The sequence below is a fragment of the Boleophthalmus pectinirostris genome, unplaced genomic scaffold, assembly GCF_026225935.1.
Source record: "Boleophthalmus pectinirostris isolate CB_2022bp ecotype Guang Dong unplaced genomic scaffold, ASM2622593v1 HiC_scaffold_6, whole genome shotgun sequence".
In the NCBI taxonomy this organism is placed as follows: Eukaryota; Metazoa; Chordata; class Actinopteri; order Gobiiformes; family Gobiidae; genus Boleophthalmus; species Boleophthalmus pectinirostris.
The window spans coordinates 21,619,270-21,641,989 of NW_026571447.1; the positions used below are offsets into that span (position 1 = coordinate 21,619,270).

Below are 22,720 nucleotides of genomic sequence, written 5' to 3' on the forward strand. Positions count from 1 at the left end.
TTTATTTTAGGTTCAGTTTTAAGTTACATCATGTATGAGTGTGTAAATTTGCTGTACTATCAAAGAACATGCACCTTCTGAACCTAACTTGACTGACCCCCAGTTATTCATGAGTGTAGCAGAGGCCTTGATTATAAATGCTTAACAATGTGTTGGTGCATTTGCTGATTATATAAATGAAAAGAGAATCATTTTCTCTGGTCTAAACTGTTTATTGTTGGAGTGTTTTGCTCATCAGTAACATCTATGCATCTGTATGTTAAGCACAGTTGTATATCAAAGCAGATAAACCCCTGTATACACATTACATGAAAATATACTTTTCTTAAAATTTACATTTTCAAATGGACAAGTGCTGATACAGTATATGAATAAATTATAAGTGCAAGGCAAAGTCACATTTAACAGTATAGGAACAGTAAATGATCCTTCGGGAAAGATAGTTGAATCAAGGTAACTTTTAAGAAAAACAATGAGGAAACAGATGTTTGGTTCGTTTGATGTTTGGTGTCCAGATGCTGTAGATAAGACAAACACAACCACAGATGACCCTCTACAAACTAAATGCCACAGTTCACTTCATGTTAGACACAAAGTCCTCGCCCTTCTTGATGGAAGCTTTGAGCTCACCAATGGCATCCGCCACCAACTGCTCCTCAAAGGCAGACAACTTGCCCAGACCCAGGTTCTTCTCAATGCCGTTTTTGCCCAGGAGAAGAGGAGTGGAGAAGTACTTGCACTCCGTTTCCTCAGAGCGGACGAAGGCACACTCCACCACACCTTCCTTTCCATTCATGGCGTCCAAAAGGGAGAAGGTGAAGCGGGCACCAGCATAAGCCATGGACAAGGTAGCAGAACCAGCTCCAGCCTTGGCCTTCACCACCTCAGTACCCGCCTCCTGGATCCTACCGGTCAGGGCACTCAGCTGGTCAGCGGGGAACTCGACCTTTGGTGTGCACTGGGAGATAAGAGGGATGATGGTCTTCCCAGCGTGACCTCCAATGACCGGCACGTTGACACGGGCTGGATCCAAGCCCTTGAGCTCTGCCACGAAAGTATTTGCTCTAACAATGTCCAAGGTTGTGACACCAAACACTCTGTTAGGGTTATAAACTCCATGTTTCTTCATGACCTCTGATGTAATGGGGATGGTGGAGTTGACGGGGTTGGCGATAACGCAGATCATGGCTTCAGGACAGTTGCGAGCACAAGCGTCGGCTAAGGTGGCGACAATGGTGGCATTGGTGTTGAATAAGTCGTCACGAGTCATACCGGGTTTACGGGGCACACCTGCGGGAATCACTACTACGTCGCAGCCCTGCAGAGCGGAGCCCAGCTGGTCTGGACCGATGTGTCCGGTGACATGGGCTCTGGTCTCGATGTGGCTGAGGTCCGCGGCCACCCCGGGAGTGTGGGCGATATCATACAAGGAGAGTTGGCTCACCAGCGGGCTGTTCTTGAGGAGCAGAGACAGAGGTTGGCCTATTCCGCCTGACGCTCCAAGCACCGCTACTTTGGCGTTGTTTTGCGATGTGGTAGACAGACCGCGGACCAGGCTGATGGTAGGTCTTACGGCTCGTGAAAACATTTTGGCTGATTAACTTAGTTACTTAGTTTAGTGAAGTGAAGTACCTGCAGAGCCGCTCTCCTCTGTGACACCAACGTCCTCTAGCCACGAGCGAACAGGAAGACCTGCTAACGGACATGCGCTGTAGATAAGCGTGCGTACGTCCTTACGTCAGTGTGCGTCTGGACGCACAGCTACGTAGTTGTCTTTATCCTTTGGTTTCTTTTTTCGGAAGGAAAACAAAGCCAGATGTAATCAGCAGGAAGGATCTCATTACAACTTAATACCGATATTCATAGTACAAATACAACCCATCAGCGTGCTGAAACCTCAAGGTACACCATGTCCATATTTGCCAGATTGCCAGGCTCGCGGGGAAACGTTTTCCTCTGCTGTTTGTGTCGTGCTGCGAAAATAAGCTAGCTTTAGCTTTGTCTAACGAACTTCGTCTTTCTGCTCGAGCTATTGAAGAGTTGTTCATTTTAGACATGCTTTTCTCTATCGTGTTTCTTTTCTGCTTGTCTCAAACAGTATGTCATTGCTGCGATTAAAGCATTAACTAAATAAATCGCACGGCGTTGTAGTTTGGGCAGTAGTTACCTTGTGACCAAAACATCACAATGTCAATTCTGTACCATTTGAGCTCTTTACATAATAGTGAGAGTTCTCGGCTTTACAGTTTATAACAGTCAGATCCGTCCTCTCCCCACTGATCAGTCTCATACCACAGAGCAGCTCTTTGTTCAGCAGAGTCAAGTGACTCCCGCATCATTCCAGAGCTGAAAGAAACGAATTAACCCTAATTTAGCTAATCTCTTCAGCATCATATTTACTGCATGTTTGTCACAGATTTTCACTGAGATCATCTTAAATAGTCAAACCATACTTTGTCTTATAAGGTTAAAGCTTCAACGTCCATCCTTTTGTATATTTTAGTTTGGTTAAAGTGTTTTCCTTCTCAACAGTGGAATGTCCTAACTTCCATTAGAACCACTAATGCTACAACACCATTAAGGCATCTCCAGTAAGTACATTGATATCATTGATATCTCAAATATGCAAAGTAACATTTGCATCATAATATACAGAAAATATAAATTACTTCTTTGTTTCTGCAGTACTTCTTCAGGATGGCTAGTTGCGGTGAAGTTGACCACTCAGTGAGTTCACTGCCATCCAGTAAGAAAGGTAGTGGCAGTGGTGGAAGTGGAAGCAATGCAGAGTCTCCATGCTCTGGCTCCAGTAATCCAACTGCCTCTCTTCCTGTGCCAGAATGTGCCATCTGTCTGCAGACCTGCATACACCCGGTCCAGCTGCCGTGCCACCATGTCTTCTGCTTCTTGTGTGTGAAGGGAGCGTCATGGCAGAGCAAACGCTGTGCTCTCTGCCGACAGGAAGTACCGGATGACTTCCTCGAAAGGCCAACACTGCTCTCTCCAGAGGAGCTAAAGGCATCAGCAGGAGGCAGGGGCGGAGCAGCAAACGACCATGCCTGGTACTATGAGGGACGAAATGGATGGTGGCAGTATGATGAGCGAACCAGCCGTGAGTTGGAGGACGCTTTTTCTAAGGGCAAAAAAACTGCTGAGATGCTCATAGCTGGCTTCTTGTACGTAGCCGACTTGGAGAATATGGTGCAGTATCGACGCAATGAGCATGGTCGTAGACGAAAGATGAAAAGGGACGTTTTAGACATCCCAAAAAAGGGTGTTGCTGGACTGCGCTTGGATACTGACAGTGTTTCTGGGGGAGCTGGAGCAGTAGGAAGAGAGAGTTCAGCTGATGGAGCAGATACAGCGTCAGGTGTACAGCCGCAGCTCATTGCTCCACCCCTCCCCCTTACTGTGAGACCCCCCACTTCACTCGGGGCTCAACCTGGAAGCAGTAGCCCCTCTCTGGAGGACGCTCTGTCTCAGCTGCAGATCAGCCCTAGACCCACACCTTCACAGGAGCGCTCAGAGCCAGGAGAAGGAGAGGAAGAGGAGGAGGAGGAGACTTCACCCTCCAGATCATCAGAGCCACACACATCTGTGGACGAGTCTGGCTCCGGAGACTGGAGTGACGACGAAGAGGAAGATGAGGAGGGTGGGGAGGGAGAGCATGTGGAACCCTGGGAAGGGAGGCCGAGAAGGCAAAGACTGAGCCCAGAGGACAGAGTCCCTCCTGGGGCTGACTCCACATCTCCTCCTCCTTCAAATCGGAGGTCTAGGATGCCTGATGGCCAGTGTACAGTGACTGAAGTATAACCACTGATTGACAAATGTTCCCACTCATTAATTTATTCTTTATTTTGCTGAATCTGTCACAGAGCTGATGTGGGTGGATTGCTTAAGTTGAAAAATTACATCTGACAAGTTTTCTCTACTAGTAATGTGAGTGTACTCCAAATACCAGGGCAGGTTGATGCATTATGAAAACAGGTGTAATGAGATGTAACTACTTGTATACTGTTCTATCTATCTCACTAGGTGGGATTAACAGAATTATCATGGCAATTGCACAATCATTCTGCTAACTTTAAGCCATTTCATCATACTCATATCTGACCTGTTTTGGTGTTACAGCTATGCCGCCTCTTCACGGTTATGAATTGAAATGTGTTTTATGATTAGTGCTAGTTACACTCAGTAACTTAGAAACAGCATAAATGATGTTCTTCACAGAAATGGAACGGTGAATAATAGAGTTGTAGTTGTACACTCTTTCAGCGAACATGAATATGTGTGACAACTGCAAAGATTAATTTGTTTCTTATCTACTGTCACTTGATTCAAATGGAAATGGTTGTGTAACATTTCATTCTAATAATTTTTTTGGTTTGACATAATAAGGTAGTTTTGTTGTTATCCCATACATTTTTTCTACTTTATCTTAAATGCTGCCTCGATGTTTTAAAAATATTTGACCTAATTGATTTCAACTTCAGAAATATTTAGTGTTTAATTACTAACAGAATGTGAACATTTTTACACTTGCCTTTTAACATGACTTTGTCATTATTCTTTACTCTGAGGCACAGCCTCTTGAAGTTTGCCCGATGTGAAATTGCATTAAATTGAAGTGGTTTTATCAATTTGAATGTGCCTGTTTGAAGAGAGTTGAACAACACCTTGTTGACAATTGCATTGTCTTTATTTTATTTTGAGTAAACCATATTTTTGTGTTGTTAATGTAGCTCATTTTAGAACAGTGCAAACATTTTTGCCATTACTTAGACTTAAATGTTCTTTTTATTTTTGTTCTACATGCTTTGAATGCAAATTAATAAAATGGTGTAACAGTTGCTTGCTTCTCCTGTAAATTCTCTCCACTAAATCATCATCAATCTTTAATCCTGCTTATCTGCTGTTCAAGTTATTGTCCTCCTTACAACCATGTCACGATAACATGATGACCTACAGTTACAGGTCTGACAAATCATCATAACTCTGGGCAACAATGCTAATGTTTACTATGCCAAATAACAGAAAAGATATAAATTGATAATCCTAGAAATAGGTTAACCATAAAATGTTACTATGTTGACATTTAATAAAAGTAAATATATGGAACTGCAGCAGCATTTCTGTGCCAACTCCAAATAACACTGCGCTAAGTAAACCTCATCTCTGTCCAGTGCTACATTCTGTCTTAAGTGTTTAATATTGCCACAAATCATTACCACAATCAGAGCTGAGGAGAGACAGCTTCTCATGTGACACATGACACCAAAATATTCATCTATCGTATATCAAATTTAATCAATTTGCGATTTACCTACAAAAAACTAGCAAATAATTAAAAGGCAAAGTTGGTAACAAATAATAAATAAAGTTATAACAATAAATGGTACGTTTAATAGAGTATTCACTTTATTTAATATTTCTAAAACGTATGTCCCAGCATTGGATATGATGCACAAATTGTTAATGTTTACCTTTCACTCCCAAAATCCCAGCCTCTGCAGCATAAATCGGTGCCAATGCAGCTAACAGTAGCTAGACCCCAGTGAATTAATTCAGAAAGTTTTGAGTTTTCCAGTATGGTCTATCTATAGTATTATCTATAGTCTATAGTACACTGAGAATGAGCAAAACTTGTGTTGGTATCCTCAATATGCAAGTTAAGGCACAGGCAACCCAGGTTCAGTTGTGACTGCAATACCATTTTTAAACCAGTATGAGCACATCCTACATACCATACCATTAAAATGAGTTGATCCCTCTCATTTATGTTTCAATTTGCTGGCTAAGGCCTGCAAATTAGCTTGACCGCCCCACACAGTGCCAAACACTTCTTTCTCAATCCTCAGAGCATCAGAAAGAGGAAGCTCTCTCCCTGATATTACTACCTTTTTCACAGCTTGAATTACAGCAGGAGGACCTTTAGTGCAGTTATTCAGCCACTTTTCGGTCTGCTGTAGCAATGTCTTTTGGTCTTGAACATCTTCAAGTACATCATCTGCTAGACCAATCTGTAATCCTAGTTTAGCATCGACTTTGATGGCGCCCCCAAGGAGCTTTAGGGCATTTCGAGGTCCAACCACACGCACAAGTCGAGCAGCACCGCCCCATCCTGGGACCAGACCCATGTGTTTATGGACAAACTGGACAACACTGCCTTGAACCATTAGTCTGTGGCACAGCAAAGAAATAAGGTTAATTCAAAACTATTGAGCAACACTTTCATACTGAAGGCAAATTTATGATCACAAGATGGTAATATGATTAGCAATTTTTATTTCATGTGATATTCAGGGTTGTATTTAAAAAAAATAAGGCTAACAAGTGGTCATAAACTTATACCATATCAGTGCATGCAGACCTTACACAAAATCACAGGCTGTCACAAGCTCTGCTCCTCCTCCTAGAGCCTTTCCTTCCACAAGAGCCACTGATAATAGTGGCAACCTGTTCTGAGAGAATACATATGAATTAGAGATGCGCGGATAGCGGTTACAGCCGCGGACTCCGCGGCTAAACTGCAGGTCAGGCAGATGACTTGATGAAAAATAATATTTTAATTAAATTCGGGCGGGTGGCGGTTTCACTACTCAAATAAAAAACTCTGAACTCGGAGCAACTGGGAGGAGACCGAGCGGATGGCGGACGGGTGCAGTTTTGAAAACTGAACAAAAACTGTGGTTGCAAATGGATAGCGGGCAGATGATGAGTTTTGCGATGTGGTTGCGGATGAAAAAGTAGCCCATCCGCGCACCTCTAATATGAATTAAGTAAAATATGCAATTTTCCAGAATGGATTGAATAAGTCACCTTTGTAGTCTTGTAAGTGTATTCTGCATGAACATACACATCTTCATCCCATCCTAAGAGTCAAATAATTGAGGGAAATTAGAGTGTAAAAATGTACAGGAAAAAGTGTAAACATGATTTAAGTATACTTTTTAACCTGTGGATTTGCTATTGCTCTGACAGCATTTAAATCTGACCCAGAGCAAAATGTTCCTGCAGCTCCATGGACAATAAGGCCTTTACCATCGGGCCAGTTCTCTAGCTCTGCCACTCTTTCCTCCAGATCCACCATCATACTGCCTAAGAGAAAAGTTAAGAACATAAGTTATAAGCAGAAAATCAGAACATTATCTTCAACACTGCATATGTAGCCTAATCTTACCTGTGAATGCATTCATCCTTGAAGGGTTGTTAAGTGTTAAGAAAGCTATCCCAGAATCTTGTTTGTACAAATCAATGGAGCCCCCAGGAAAGTCCAGCAGCTTCTCTTTGATCTCATCTGGGTTGAAGCCATGTGTGCTGGAATAAACCCATCCACTGTTGTGTCTTTGAGATAGTCTGGTGTAAACATTAAAATAAAACATTAAAACTGTAGTTACATTTGCTTACAAGCATAAGATCTATAGAAAGGTGCACATATAAAACATACCAGCTTAGAAAACACTGAATGTTAAAGAAAAGTAATGAATGTGTAGTTGGTCTATAACTACCTGGGCTACAGGACACAGAGGAGGGACACTTTTGGCTCTTCCTCTCCTCAAACTGTCCCGACACAGATCTGCTGGCCCTGCCTGACCAGTCCTCTTGTTAAACTGCACTGAGACTTTTGACTGAGACACAAAGGCAACTGAGAAGTGCAGTGTAAATGTTGCTGCAGCAAAACTGGAATTTCCCTCAGGATCAGTGTATCTATATTATGTGAGTTTGATGTTCACAGCGGTTGTAATTAGGGCTGGGTATCGTTAAGACATTGTCTCTATACATAGGCCACCAAATGACACGTCTCGATAGAGTGATCTTTCAGTTCGATACGATATATTTCAAATTGATTCGAAACGGTTCAGTAAAAAAAATAAAGGCTAAAACATGGCTGTGATACTAAAAGTCTTTGTTAAACCATTTCTTGTGCAAAGTTCATATGAAACACACCATTTTACTCATCAAAACAGTGACAAACAAACAACAACTGTAGCACTGTAACAAAATCATTTAGTAAAATATATCAAAACATTCTCTTGGCGATATATTGATACAGCAGCCCATGATATTGATACTTTATCATCACATTAAACGATACAATATATCGATATTTAGATATTTTTGCACACCCTTAGTTGTAATGAAGTCCTTACATGGCTCTGGCTCCAGGGGCACTACAGCTCCTCAGTAGCACCCTCACAGCACAAAGTACCATCCTGTTGTCTCTGTGAAGGACCTAGTGACATAAAGGTCATGTAGAAATCTTTTTTAGCAATGCACTTCATAGCAATGTGATTCATAGTCTGGATTCCAGATAACTGATCATTAATATCCGCACTAGCCGTATTGATAAAAGCCTACAGAGCACAATGGTTGATAGCCAAACACAAGCAGTGTCATATGATGGGTTAAATTACATCATGTTGCCGAATGATGATGAAAATATGTAACTATCAAGTTCAAAACAAATGACACTCACCTCAGCAGCCGCAGAGCCGATGTGCTACTCTGAAATAATTCCCACTAGAAACAAGGTCAAAGCAGAAAGTATAGGACGTACATGAATCATCCACAAGAGGGCGCCACAACACACAGGAATCTGTCAGTGAAGTATACACATACTACAACTTGGCCCAATAATAAACATACATTTAACATTTTTTTTACACTGTGTTGTAGGTAAAATTGGTAACTGACTCTAAGCCGGATTTTGTACTAACAATTAGGCCTATGTTAGTTTAAATGGAAATCTGTCATGAGCATCAATATTTATACAAAAAAAAAAAAAGCAGTAATAGTGTAATAAGTCTGTGCAATGTGCTAGACTAAATAAAATGGAGGAGTGCTATATTCCGAGCAGGCTGAGACGCTTCCTGACCTGTGGGTTGCTCTGTGGCTGTGGGGCATAAATCCTTCAGTGCTCTCCACACATCCTCTATTCACAGCCATGTATATCTCTGCGAAAACACATGTGCAACTAAGAATATTTTACTGCCTTGTTGCTTGGAACCTTCAGGGTTTACTTGTAGATTATGGAAGCAGACCAATATAATCAGCATTCATTCTTTTGAAGTAGGCAATAAACCTACATAAGCAAACAGGTGAAGAGAGGTGTGGCTGAACATAAGGGTTTTGTTTTAAAAATATTAAATTATGTAAATTCTGTTATAAATGAAGCACAACATGATAAATGTTGATCTATTCCAGATGTAGACCTATGTTATGAGTTATATAGGGGATTCTTTAGACTATATACGAAAGCACCATTGATAACCTTTCAAACTATTTTGTATGTATTTGATGTTTGACATTTAACTATGCTCTGTACTCTGCACTTAATGATTTTGCAGATGATTGCTTTTTTGTGAGGTGTTCTTTCATCCATGTGCATGGAAACAATGTGGTGGGTGACAGACTTATGTGAGCAGAGCCTCTGGTGTCTATTTAAAAGTGAGGAATCCAGTGAGGTCAATGGGACAGTGCAGTTATTTCAGACAGGCAGGTTCTTCCTCTCCATACAGTACATACAGCTTACTCAGCTGTGGCCTGCAACCTGTGTCTGAGTGTCACTCTGACCTGAGGACAAACTGGGGGCTCGTCCGGGATCATAATACTCTATCCCATCCATCCATCCATCCATCCATTTTCGTCCGCTTATCCGGGGCCGGGTCGCGGGGGGAGCAGCCTAAGCAGGGACTCCCAGACTTCCTTCACCCCAGACACGTCCTCCAGCTCCTCCGGGGGGACCCCGAGGCGTTCCCAGGCCAGCCGAGAGACATAGTCCCTCCAGCGTGTCCTGGGTCTTCCCCGGGGCCTCCTCCCGGTGGGACATGCCTGGAACACTTCCCGAGGGAGGCGCCCAGGAGGCATCCGGAACAGATGCCCGAGCCACCTCAACTGGCTCCTCTCGACGTGGAGGAGCAGCGGCTCTACTCCGAGCTCCTCCCGTGTGACTGAGCTCCTCACCCTATCTCTAAGGGAGCGCCCAGCCACCCTGCGGAGGAAACTCATTTCGAGCGCTTGTATCCGCGATCTCGTCCTTTCGGTCACTACCCAGAACTCATGACCATAGGTGAGAGTAGGAACGAAGACTGACCGGTAAATCGAGAGCTTCGCCTTTCGGCTCAGCTCCCTCTTCACCACAACGGTCCGATACAGCGACCGCATCACTGCCGAAGCTGCACCGATCCGTCTGTCAATCTCACGTTCCGTCCTTCCCTCACTCGTGAACAAGACCCCGAGATACTTGAACTCCTCCACTTGAGGCAAAGACTCCCCACCCACTCGGAGAGGGCAAGCCACCTTTTTCCGGTCGAGAACCATGGCCTCGGACTTGGAAGAATACTCTATCCCACCTCAGTAAATTGGTAATGATTAATAGGTTTCTATTAGGTAAGTTTTTCAATTGGGTTTTTTGAAATTTTAAATTTGGTGCTTGGTATATGGTGATTGGGTGGTGGAACGGGTGCTAATTTTGTCTGTGGCTAATGTTTGGTGTCAGTTATGTGTGTCTGTTTGAGTGTGCTCCAGGTGTGGTTTGTGTCCGGCCTGATCACCCGTTCACACACCACCTTCTGAGCTTCTCTCTTTCTCCAGATTCCTTGGGATGCGGCTTGGTTCCTAGTGCTCCTGGCCCGTCTCATTGGAGTAGTGGAACAGCTAACACTGCTGCCTGAACTGTACTCTGGTGACCTATAGCCCTGGCTCATGCACTGCCTTACCTTCCACCTTTCAGTCACCTGCTCCCTTAGTAAGAATAACGCCAGTCACTTTTTTTTTTTATTACAAAACTAGTTTGTAACTTAAGGGGGAGGGTGTTATGGCCCCAGGCCTTTGTTCCAATTTGTTTGTGTGACTTTTTTTGCCAAGTTCTCCTGATTCCTGCTGTAGGAGCCCTGGTCCGTGATTGGTGGGGCAGGTCGACGCCCACCTCACCTGCAGCCACCTCCCCCTATTTAAGGAGATTACCAGCACCTGTTCGGGGCTGCTGGCCTTGGTGGCCAGTATGCCATTTTGTTTTGTGTGTGTGTAGTTTAGTTTAGTTCTGTTTTGTGCCTTTTTTGATTTGGTCACTCGATTCTGTTTGTGGGTTTATGTGGTTTAATTTGGGGAACTTGTGTTTTAGTTTAGTGTGTGTCCCTAAGTTTTACCACTCGTTTTTTGTAAACCTGCGTGACCCATTTTCTGGCACAAAACTGTTTATTCTGTTGTTCTGTTTCTTAGTTTAGGTTGCTTTCTGTATATTTTTTGTGTTTTGTTAATTTACCTTTACATTCCTGTTAATTAAACATTATTTAATTTATTCCATTTTACATCTTGGTTTTATTTTTGTTACTTCCCTCACCCCAAACGAGCTGGGTCGTAACAAATTACGAAAAAAAAAAGTTATATTTCTTATTGGTTTATTTTAATCATTATAGTACTTAAGTGGATATAGAAATTGTAAATTGTATTACAGTATATTATCCCTCTACCTTAAATTCTTCACAAAGTGTGTTTGCATGTTGTCTCAAGATATTCTGGTTCCCCCACCAACCTAAAACATGCATAATAGGCCAAAAACTTCAGCTAAGTTGTCCTGACCAAGCCTACCTCAAAATGGGTCTGTGGGACTGCACTGGTAGATCAACATTTACATCAACAGTAATTTTGGCTTAGACATAATGAGACAATAATAACACATAAGATGCACTTGCCTATAATATTATATTAATACTATTTGAGTTATAATTTTGTTTGAAGTGAACCCTTTAGTTAAGTTGGCTACATATGCAGACTGATAACAGGAGCTGGTCCAATTACAGCCTTCTGATGTGATGGGACATGTGTCTTTTTGAGTGGGTATTTAACACACTGTGGAGCTGGAAATCTGTATACACACTCACATCATGAAGACCTGCCCCCTTTATGGATACAAAAGTCAAGTCCACGATGTGAATCAGTTAATAGGTTGAGGTTAAGCATGTAATAACCATCATTAAGGTGAGGATCAGGAAATCAACATCACTGCATTATCCCCAAGAAGTATGGAAATCAAACATGTGCTGGCCCTGCTCTGATGCACCCACATACCATTCGATATGCAGCTGTTTGGGACTCCACAGGAAGTGAGGGAATGTGCTGCAGTCAGCGTGGCTCCAGACCTGTGCCCAGATAAAACACACACGTCACTAGCAGTGTAAGTTCAAAGCAGAGGGATGCAGGTGCCAGACTCTCAGAGGGGCTTCAAAGAGCCTTGTACAAATGAGAACAAATGAGGATTGTCTTCATGGTAAATGTTAAAGATACAGAAGATGAAAAATCAATCTGTACACCAGGTATGTGGCTACATCCTAAAATAGAGTGAAGAAACATGACTGTTGACTTTTCTCTTCAGGAAATGTTACTATGCCTGTATTAGTGTACATTTGACAGATTTTATACTGGATGCCCTTCCTGACACATATCTTTCCATTTGTCTGGGCTTGGATCTTGCACAAAGAATGCACTGACTTGTTCCCACCATATGTACATGATTTTGCATAAAATACATAATAAATGAATATCTAATCTCAAATCATGACACTGTCAGAAAACTCTTAAGACTTATAATTAGCTGAAGACAGTGTGCAGTCTGATTTTGTCAAGTTATGCTGTTACTATACACCTTTTTAAGGGAAAAACTGAATTTACTCATTTGTGAGAAAAAAAAAGCTAGTACTGCAATTTTAAAGTTGTGTCAAAACTGGATACTGAATGTTTTCAGCATCTGGACAGTGGAGTGCAGATTGTGCCCAGACTGTTAAAACAGGAAAATGAAGTGACTGTAACCCGCGCCATTACTACATGAGGACAATATTTATATTTATATCATCACTAGGGTAGGATTTCTGGCACCACAACCTTATCACACCTGTTATTTCAGTCAGACTGCAGGTGCCAGGTTTCATGTTGAGGGTTGTGGTCCATCCCAGTCTACAGAGTTTGTAAACAGTAGTAGTGTCTCTATGGCACTGGCCAAAATCAGTCCATTCATCATAAACTAAAATAATTTCTAACACTCACTACTAACAAGTACTGTTATGCCCATGTAGAGAAAAAAATGGTAAAACTCAGGAACTGTTGCAGATTTAGACTTCAAATAGCTGTCCAAGTGATAGATCACAGTGTCATCAAGATGTCAAACATGGATTAAGATACATGCAGTATGATTGGTGAGGTCAAGAAGCATTTCATGTTGGCAAGTTATTCTGAGAAAAGAACGTGCAAAAACAGGTTCCTGTAGTGTGAGACCTAGTCCGATTCTGAAGCATTGTACCAATATAGTTACATCAACAGTGTGGAGAAACAATAGTAGATCAGACTATTTATTACACAAAGAACATCAAAGGCATCACTTTCATTATATTCAGCACTTTAGCCTGAAAATGCACTATTGTATGCGACCACGGGAGATTATTCAAAGTACAAAAAAGCCTTCCATTAAATGCTATGTAATGCACCAATGCAGACTTGTGTGTTCCAAACAAAAGAAAAATGCTTATAAATTCCAGCATCATGTGCAGTTTAAACATAACACAATAACAGACAGTATATTTAAATTCAAAAAAAGACACCAGCCTTTGGTACAGTTATACAAATCAAACTTATGTGTTAACAAAAACGTAACTCTATTTTTTTCTGTCAAAGGCAGGTACAGTCTACAGTGTGTGTAAAAATATGAAGTCAGAAGACAGTATTGAATAATGCAACACAGCAACATGTAATGAGTACTGGAAAAAACATTTGTGAAGCATATTCTGCTTCAGAATCCAACACATTGTAATGTGTAAATGGTGCATGGTATACCTGTAATGGTGCATACAATACTGAATACATTTACATCATATTGGATTTTATCTGGCCACTTGGATGTGATTGTGTGATATTAATAGGCAGCTGTATGAATGGAGAATCTATACAGTACTGTATCAGCAAGGCTACAATAGTCAAGGCTAAAAGTCCACACCTGAGTTGAAACTGAGATGCAGTGGATATGTTTGCTCCTTGGAAATACGCCTGGTTGATTTGTCACATTTTCTTGATGCAAAGCTGCTGCTAACAAAGTTCCGTTATTTTGGTCAGCTCGGCTCTTTTGAACTCAACACATTCTACAGCTATACATTGGTCATATCTCACTAAAGCACTTCAGTCTTTGAGTATTTCATATGTATATGTGAAAAAAACAAGTTCACAGTTTGTAGGTTCACTCAAGGCTTCTGGGTGGGTCAGATGATGACAGACTCCATATGAAAGGCATGTGAATGTGAAAATGAGGAGTGCTTTTGGAGGCTGAAGGAGGGCGGTGCAGGTGCAGAGGAGGAAAAAGATGATCTGGAGAAAGGAGAGCGGCCAGCCCAGCGTGAAGGCAGCCGCCGATTGGCCGGACATGCAGGTCTGGAGAAGTTCTTCTGCTTTAAAACTGAAGATGTGGTGGAAGACTTTTGGTTTTTCTGTAGAGAGACAAATATATTACCATTTAGGGTTTTCACACCATTCAGCAAACACAGGAGCACACAGATACGTTACATTTTGTTTCATCAGTCCCAACTGTAGACATCTTGATCCTATGAGAAACAACAAGCTTAGTTCAAATATATGAATAGTGGAAGGACTTGGGAAGTTGCAGCATTATTCCTGAGGCCACAGGAAACTTGGCTGGTGTCAGTACCAGGACTGCAGGTAAAATATGTAAAACATTAAGGTTGCTGCTCATCCTTTGATAAAACTGTATTATGACAAAAGGAAAATAGAAGGAATTTTATGACATTACACATTTACTGCATTAGGACCGGTTTTCTCTACATATTTAAATTACCAGTACATATTTGATTAATAATATGTATGTGTATTTATGAAAATTAAAGCTTTGTAATAGGCCAAGCAACTCATACATGCAACATTTTATAACTTTGAGACACAACCACAGAAGCCCATTTTCCTGGTCTACCAAGGGGATTTACTGGATTGGCTTCTTGTAGAGGTTTGATTGCAATAAAAAGAAAAGCACAATCGTTAACCCGAGTCATGGACAATATATGCCAAAACCCATTACTTAAGCCTTACAGCAGTGGAATGCCCCAGATGCCTAGATTATAATAGAGGCTTTGGCCTGCTTCTGTCTGCTCACACATACTAGAAATAAACAACATTCCCATCAGAAGTGTCCTCGGCCAAGGGCATTTCCTTTGTCAGTGTTAAAGAACAAAATGTGCAAAGTCTTCTATTTAAAGTGCTGTTTCAAGGCAATTCTCTTTATTATATCTCCTTTTTTTTTACTGAAGATGAATTATTATTATTTTATTAATTTCAGTGTGGTGTTGAAATTGTGAACCTAAGCTGAATATATAGTAATACACTAAACCCACCTGCAGATTCACTTGAATTTCCTTGAGCTCGAGGACCTTGTGGGTGCTGGGAGAGCGTGGCAGAGTCTCTCTGATGAACAGAGGAGTAGGCACAGAGTCCGTGTCCAGCATGTCCAGCTCTCGCTCGCCCTTCTCTCTCACACTCAGGTTGGGACCGGAGCCGGTTTCTATTTGGTTCATGCTTTTGGCTGCAGTCTCATAATTCTTCAGTATCCTCTCCACTGCTCCATAGTTGGAGCGGGAGCCCTCGGGTCGTGGGTAGGCTGCCAGTGTAAGGGGTTTCCAGGGATGCTCATTCATCATCCGGAGCCCTGGCCGGCAACAGTCAGACAGGACAGACACATGCTTTGGCTGCACTTGCTGCCCTCCTGTTGGCCTCAGTTTGTTTTCAGCAGAGGGCTGTGGGGACACTGCTGATCTGGGCTGAGGCTCCTCTTCATGGTCGCTCTCGGAGCTGGAGGAGTCCACGCTCAGCTGCACATTTTCAGACATGAGGCGCTCAGAGCAGTGAGCCTCTGTGGTTGCTTTGATTTGAGTTTTCCTGGAAGGACTGAGCTTGACCTCAGAGTAGCACTCAGGCATTTGTGCAGGTTTTGTGGTGTGCTCCTGTTGTGCTGCTTGTAGCTCTTTGGACAGTAGATCATGGGTTTCTTGCTCTATCCTGACTGGTTGACCTCTTGACCCATACCTGCTCTGTGCTGGAGCCTCTGGGCTATGCATTGTGATATCTGAGAAGAAGAAAGAGTGTGTGATGTTGGGTTCAACTCCAAAGCAGTGATTGGAGACTTCAGAGTAGTGTTGCTTTAACTGGGTTTCCCTGGGAAGCAGCTCCTCACCTGAGGCAGTACTTGTTAACAGCACTTGTTGGCAGAGCACAGGGGTGAGATCAGGAGGTAAGAAAGTGTCCTGCTCCTCTACCCCACGGCCCATCTCTGCCTGAAAGAGACACCGGTTGAACTCTGCGGTTTTCTGCTCCAGTGTTATGTTTCTTTTGGAGCCCTGCAGGACAGGGTTGGCAGGAGATATTTCCGGAGCATGGAGGAGCATAGGAGTCTCTATCAGAGGCGGAGATTTGGGATGCACTTCTTGGCTTTTCACATTAGCACCAGTAAGGCTGTAGTCCGTGCCCATCTTTTTAGCAGCAGTCACAATGTTGACCTCAGAGAAGCTCTTCTGAACAGTTCCATATGAGGACACCTTATTTGTGAGCTTACTGGCATCACAGGACCAGCGGTTATGACAGCAGCTGACATTACAGTTTTGGTTGGCAGGTACAGAGCACGAAGATACTGTCCCATCAATCAAAACTTTTCCTTCATTTTCCTGAAGCATGGCCTCAAACTTTCTCACAATGGACGGACTGGTACACTTCCTGTCCACTACCACACAGGGGCTGTGGCATTTCCTGGCTGGGACTATAGGAGACTCTGGCATGTTCAGATCTGCATCTTGTTGAGAGCTCAGATTCCAGGACGAAGAGCGAGGTGGGATGGGAGGGGCTGCCGAGTCTATTTCCGACAGAGTCTCTGGACTGACGATTGGCTCTTGGTGGTTGTCTGGAGGAGAGGGGCTGGTTTTCCAGGATGACCCAGGTCCAGAGACTGATCGCCATGTGTTTTCGGGCGACAAGATGGCCCAGTGCTCCCTTTCTAATGCTCTGAGTTCATCATAGATTTCATTGAGGTCACATGGTTCAACCACATCTGGTCTAGGGTTACTATAGGACAGTGACATTTCTCTCTCCTCTGGGTGACTTCTGAAAAAAATAACAGATAATATTATTTTGAGCTAAAAGCATATATAAAGGTATCTGCTGGATAAGATAGATATTGTTACCTGTTTTCTCCACTCTTTTGCCTAATCTCTTCTTGGTAGCTACACAGCTCCTCACTGACACGTGCAATCTCCTTCAGAGCCTAGAAGGGAAAAAATGTAACATTATGTATACTATGAAGGGTTGGTAATTTTTAAAATACTAAAACGGATAATGTATTTCTATGTATAAATATGAAAGCAGAGCATTTGGAAAACTCACAGCATTAAGAGCAGTGGTGTTCCGTTTTTTCTCACTGCCATAATTCAGCTCTGTCCATGGAGCATTTTGTCTCTGATTCTGATGGACACTTTCATTCTCTTTGGCAATGGGTTTATGGGACTCTGCACATCCATGGCGCAGTAAAATACTATCCAAATCCTCTGTATCTATGACTCTTCTCTGAGAGGCTGCATCTTGCTGCCAAGTCCCACTCAATCTCAGTTCCTCCTCATAAACAGTTTGTCCATGATCATGTGTGTCCGTGTGGTAACCAGTAGACTGGTGAGTGTCGCTGTCCCTGTTGAGTTTGTTATTACTGCCAAATCCAGTAAACAGTGTTGATCTTTGCTCTGATTGGCTGCTGCTGCTCAGGAAGCTGGAGCCAGTGCTAGTCGAGGGGATGCTGAGTCTGCGGGCAGCGCTGTTATCATAGTGTTTTCTGATGTCCAATCCAGTCCCTTCTCTTTTGGCCCTCACCTCACAATACAACTACAAAGAAAAGAGAAGTTTTGTAGTTTAAATGAAATAATAATTATAACACTTCTTAACCACCCATAGAAAATAATATAGCCACAAATTAAATAACTCAAAGATATATACCTATACATTTCATCCAAATGATAACTGAATCAAAATAGCATTGGGATTTTTCAATTACATTAATTAATTACACACAAACACACACACCACTCTCAAAACATCCTAATGTAAAAAAAGAACAATGGAGACATTCCACGGCCACTTCCCATTCATAACGTGCAGCTGTATTGCTGCAGCCATTGTTTATTTGGTGCACAGGAAATTTCAAGAAAAAGATGACAAATGCGATCAAAGAATCTAGGTTGAGCTAACATGTCACATACTAATATATTTTAAAAATATTAAAAACTATTAAGCTGTATGCATTTTACCTCTTCTATTTTCCTCTGCATATCTTTCAGCTGACATTCCCATTCCCTTCTCTCCACGTCAAATCTCTCCAACAGGTCTGCCTTCTCCCGTAGCCAGTCTCTCTCATTGTGCTCCAAACGGCAGCGTAGGTCCATAGCTGTTGTGTGGGTATCCGCCAAAATCCTCCTCTGCTCCTCTCTTTCCCTGCACAACGATTCGTCCGGATATTTTTGAGGACTTTGCAGTACTCCTCCAGCCCCAAGACCTGCTGCTGCTGCTTGAACTTCTCTGTTTGTCAACCGAGAGCTTTCTCTAGATTCCAACTGCAGGAGTAGACAATAGAGAAATTAACATATGGGAAGTATTGCCAGTGTGTATGAATATAACTACATGTAGTCAAAGATGTATTGTTCAAAGTGGAATTAAGAGAATGAAGGAGTGGCAGGATGTGTGAGAATGATGAGCCAGAGGGACAAGTGTGAGTGGGTTCATCACAGGGAAGTGTTTAGAGAATAGAGACATGAAAATACCCCGCACTTATGTATAAAGTTCACTGGCTCAGGGCTGCAGACTCTCAAAGGTCTCATACTAACACCGGATACAGCTCAGGATGCATCCCATTTCAGGCATGTCAAAATATGTGTGGACAAAATCTATGTGGCCTCAATCCAGTGGCTGTATTTTACTACTCCTTTCTCCAAAACACATATTATCAAAGAATATGCAAGATGTTATGAAATACTCTGGATGTAAAAGAGCCAAGCCTTAGATATGGAAAAAAGGGAAATTCTCTTAATTAGACTGTCATTCAAACTGCATACTCAAAGCAAGTGTTTTTAAAAAACAAACATTTTTGGTGCCAAAAAATAAAAAAATAAACTGGCTTGTAAATTTAGAATGCTCACATGACATGTGTAAGTTGTAGCATGATATGAAGAGGCCAGAGTGTGTTATTTGAGTGTGCAGTCTACAGACATGGACCAAAGCCTTCTTACAAGCCTCAGTCACGGTGCTATTTCTGCCTGTGGCCTTGGGTCAAAACTATGGTGCAGAAAAACAACTCTGTCTTTTCTGTCTGTGCAAGGGTTCACTTAAAACTATGCATAATTACATATAGACGATGATGGGTGCTGTCCACAGTCTATTTAAGCATGAACATGTAAACAAGTGCACAATGTACACAAACAAGAAGGAAAATTCAATCCAGTTGGAACTGCAATGCAATGCAAGACTAAACTGATGAAGACCAAATAATCTGGTATCTTCATTCTGTCACACGATTAGACAATTTAATTATTTATATTACTATCCCAAGTCTAGATAAATGGATTTTGATAAAAATAACAGATGCAAGAGTAATTGTAAAGTAATTTCCTGCAGTCGAAGAGGCCAATGATTTGCTGATGTGACCCATGGAAGTGAAAGGGCAAAGGATAACGACAAAGGTATTGTCTTCTCTGAGACAGAGATCCAACACTGGTACAGATGGGTTAATAAAGTGTGTTGTTTTAACTTGAATCCACAGTGCTACTTGGACCACCCTCTCTCATATGGCACAAGGTATATGCGGGTAACTGTGTCAGTGACCTCCTATAAATAGTGGGCATGCAGCCTTATACAAAGTCACATTCCTCGGGGAGGTGGGAGCTGAGGTAAAGGCAACAGGGCAGTCACAGCTGAAACAAAGTGAGATGTCTCTTAGCTGCCAGCAGTTTTGCTAGAAAAGAGACATAAAGAAATATATGACTGGAAATACCCAGGCCAAGGTGTTTTTGAGTTGTAATCACAGTGGTGAAATCATACGAAGTTTGTGGTTTTGAGAAAGAATGACAAAACTAAATTAAAATAAACATCTACATGGGTGGAGCAGTTAAAGGATGAATATTGCATAGGAAATGTGAAATACAGCCATATACACCAAACTTGGTCATATCTGTATCAAGGTTTAAGTTGTTGTCATGTCCCTCCACTTCAGGGGAAATGGGAGATCCTAACATCAGTATGTCTGAGATCTCTGCCTTCTTTGTGTGAGTGTTACAGAGTAAAGCCTTTCTGAAAAATGAGGACACTGTTCTGAAAATGACAGTGAAGTTTCTCACCTATGGTAGAATTGTTAACATCTAACAACCAGAATGAGTGTAGCATCTATATACTATGTCAGGTGAGCTTCAGATATTTGCATCCAGTAACAAATTACTGTGTTTTGAATTTTGAGAAACATCCCAAAAGTAGCTTGTAGTAAACATGCACTCTTATAAACAGCACCAGGATGTAGCATCAGAACAAAACAACTTTTACAATGGATTAAACCACGCCTGCTGTGGCTACACTTCAAGTCACATTTTCCTGGCCTGTTTGTGCAATCACTTCAGACATCTAAGTTCTGCCAATGTGCATAGCAATGTTTCCTTTCACATGAATTAAGCTGTAGTGTTTACACTAAAGCGAAATTTACATGCATAAAGTATTCATTTAGTCACTCCAAAAAGTACCAGTGCTGATTTAAACAACTGAATGCCCATGGGCACCTCAATATTACACTGTTATTACAGGGAATTATGTACAGTGTCATAGCAATTGCAGTAAAATTCTTTAGGCAAAACAAACATAGCAAATGCCTCTCCAGCTAGACTTTGATAGACAAGACGAGCAGTGAGACAAGACTATGAGATGTATGTATGTGTTGGTCTGGCATGTTTCAGTGCAACAGCATCATTTTAGACATTTGCAGGTAAATATCACAGACAGGAATCCCATCTCAAATCTAGACAAAAAACTATAACCTGACAGAAGAACAAAATGTGCATTGAAAGAGTCTTAAAACTTCTGATAAAAATCAAACCAATGGGATTAAAAGTCAAAGAACATCTAATCATCACAGAACATCAGGCTCAGATTTAAGGCGGATACCTTGCCCATCCACTGAACCAGCATATTCAGCCAGACAGACAAATAAATAAATGTACAGGGTCTTATGTAACCAGATTACTTTAACAAAAGACTGGGTTTTGCATGTATGTTCAAAGGATTTTTATAGTCCTTGACACAGCATAGCACTGGTATGCAAGCAAGCTTTACATATTGCTAAGATCTTTATACTAGCTTATAAGCAAGTTGGTTTAGTTTTATATTTAGTGGGTAAAATGGAGAAATTATGTGTGGGCATATATTATGCCTAAAAAGGTTATTTATTTTACATACAAACTTGGCTTGTAGCTGATCTGCAGCTCACTATGTCTAAACTGCTACCATTGTCCATACATTACATCAGTCTCTTACCTGTGCAATCCTGCGTTTAAGCTCAGCCTTCTCCAGCTCCCAGGAGCACCTGTCTCTGGTGTACTGCAGCTGTAACTCACTCCTCTTCTCCTCCTCTCTCTTCACCTCCACCTGCACCTCCTCCAAAACCGTCTTTAGATCCAGCAAAATCCTTCTATTCTCACCTCCCTACAAAACCAACAAAAAGCAACAAAATTAACAAATAGTGAGTTACTATAAAAAGAGTATTAACAACAAAAATAAATAAACAGGATTTTTCCTAAAGCAACATCTGACAGATCTGATATTGATGCATACTTGTATATTTGCTACTTCTCTCAATAATGACTCTTTCTCTCTCATCCATTCTTCCTTGTCTTCACAGTGACGCTTTTTGAGTTCTTCAAATTTCTTCTTAAGCCGGGCGTGCTGTGTTTGCTGCTGTGGCTGGGGCTCTGGCCCTGACCACATTTGGCCCCTGAGGAGTTCAGACGGAGCCCCGGGTCCGTGCTCTGCTCCTGAAGTCTGAAACTGCTGCTCGTAGATCTGACTGAAGACAGTGGGTGGAGAAGAGATCCTCTTCAGAGGATTACGGTTTTTGCCTTTGCCTCTGTCTGCCTTCTCCATCCTGGAGCAGGGCACAAACTCCCATCCCTGAGACGGGACATAACCCCCACCAGCACCGCCCCCCGCGTGAAGTCCAGAACCATTCATAAACGCGCTCCACATTTCTCATAAAGAGGGAAAATTAAAATTAGTCGCCAAAACTGATTCCCATGTCCGATTTATTAAACTACAAAAGTAAACGAAACGCGTGCTTTCCAGTAAAGTAGGCTTATTCCCTTATCCAAATCCGACCAAGTCCTCCGGCTGTCCCAAGGCAGCTGTCTTTTCTGCAGTTTCGCAGTCAACGGGAAATGACACAGTATCCTTCATGTCTTTGCCACGGAAAGATCTTTATGCACCAAAATCCATTGTTAGCTTTCTCAGAGCTACGCACTAAAATCCGTTATTTGCGATCGCTGACCCTTTGCACACGCTTATTTCGTCTCCTCTCTGCGCGCAGCGTGTCATTCTTCTTTGAACTGAAAGCGACAGCCCGGAGCTGACGGGGACAGCAAGACCCAGCAACCACTTTAACGCGATGGGAGAC

At 42.1% G+C, this 22,720-nt stretch overlaps 4 protein-coding genes across 7 annotated transcripts; 1 reads left to right on the forward strand and 3 right to left on the reverse strand.

Moving 5' to 3' along the window:
- Nucleotides 1–191: 191 nt before the first annotated feature.
- Nucleotides 192–1,703, reverse strand: mdh2 (malate dehydrogenase 2, NAD (mitochondrial)). The gene has a single exon (XM_020937320.2). It carries the CDS (start codon nucleotides 1,586–1,588, stop codon nucleotides 575–577), a length of 1,014 nt encoding a protein of 337 aa, XP_020792979.1. The 5' UTR covers nucleotides 1,589–1,703; the 3' UTR covers nucleotides 192–574.
- A 50-nt stretch (nucleotides 1,704–1,753) lies between these two features.
- Nucleotides 1,754–4,850, forward strand: LOC110171662 (E3 ubiquitin-protein ligase rnf146-like). Of its 2 annotated transcripts, XM_020937416.2 has the most exons (4): nucleotides 1,754–1,902; nucleotides 2,533–2,591; nucleotides 2,686–2,755; nucleotides 2,840–4,850. In XM_020937416.2, the coding sequence occupies exons 3-4, from the start codon at nucleotides 2,698–2,700 to the stop codon at nucleotides 3,811–3,813; spliced, it is 1,032 nt and encodes a 343-aa protein (XP_020793075.1). In that variant the 5' UTR covers nucleotides 1,754–1,902; nucleotides 2,533–2,591; nucleotides 2,686–2,697; the 3' UTR covers nucleotides 3,814–4,850. The 2 variants fall into 2 exon arrangements, with proteins under 2 accessions (XP_020793075.1, XP_020793074.1); XM_020937415.2 differs by having other exon boundaries at nucleotides 2,686–4,850.
- Nucleotides 4,851–4,878: 28 nt separating this feature from the next.
- echdc1 (enoyl CoA hydratase domain containing 1) lies at nucleotides 4,879–8,514 on the reverse strand. 3 transcript variants are annotated; one of them, XM_055163675.1, is made up of 8 exons: nucleotides 8,477–8,494; nucleotides 8,151–8,233; nucleotides 7,509–7,628; nucleotides 7,181–7,356; nucleotides 6,956–7,098; nucleotides 6,820–6,872; nucleotides 6,376–6,456; nucleotides 4,879–6,180 (listed from the first exon to the last, which is right to left on the reverse strand). In XM_055163675.1, the coding sequence occupies exons 4-8, from the start codon at nucleotides 7,194–7,196 to the stop codon at nucleotides 5,772–5,774; spliced, it is 702 nt and encodes a 233-aa protein (XP_055019650.1). In that variant the 5' UTR covers nucleotides 7,197–7,356; nucleotides 7,509–7,628; nucleotides 8,151–8,233; nucleotides 8,477–8,494; the 3' UTR covers nucleotides 4,879–5,771. The 3 variants fall into 3 exon arrangements, with proteins under 3 accessions (XP_055019650.1, XP_055019648.1, XP_055019649.1); XM_055163673.1 differs by lacking the exon at nucleotides 7,509–7,628 and having other exon boundaries at nucleotides 8,477–8,514; XM_055163674.1 differs by lacking the exon at nucleotides 7,509–7,628 and having other exon boundaries at nucleotides 8,127–8,233; nucleotides 8,477–8,500.
- A 4,856-nt stretch (nucleotides 8,515–13,370) lies between these two features.
- On the reverse strand, nucleotides 13,371–22,296 carry soga3a (SOGA family member 3a). The gene is made up of 7 exons (XM_055163870.1): nucleotides 21,886–22,296; nucleotides 21,589–21,756; nucleotides 18,330–18,632; nucleotides 17,419–17,907; nucleotides 17,220–17,299; nucleotides 15,384–17,139; nucleotides 13,371–14,468 (listed from the first exon to the last, which is right to left on the reverse strand). Exons 1-7 carry the CDS (start codon nucleotides 22,294–22,296, stop codon nucleotides 14,244–14,246), a joined length of 3,432 nt encoding a protein of 1,143 aa, XP_055019845.1. The 3' UTR covers nucleotides 13,371–14,243.
- Nucleotides 22,297–22,720: the final 424 nt, after the last annotated feature.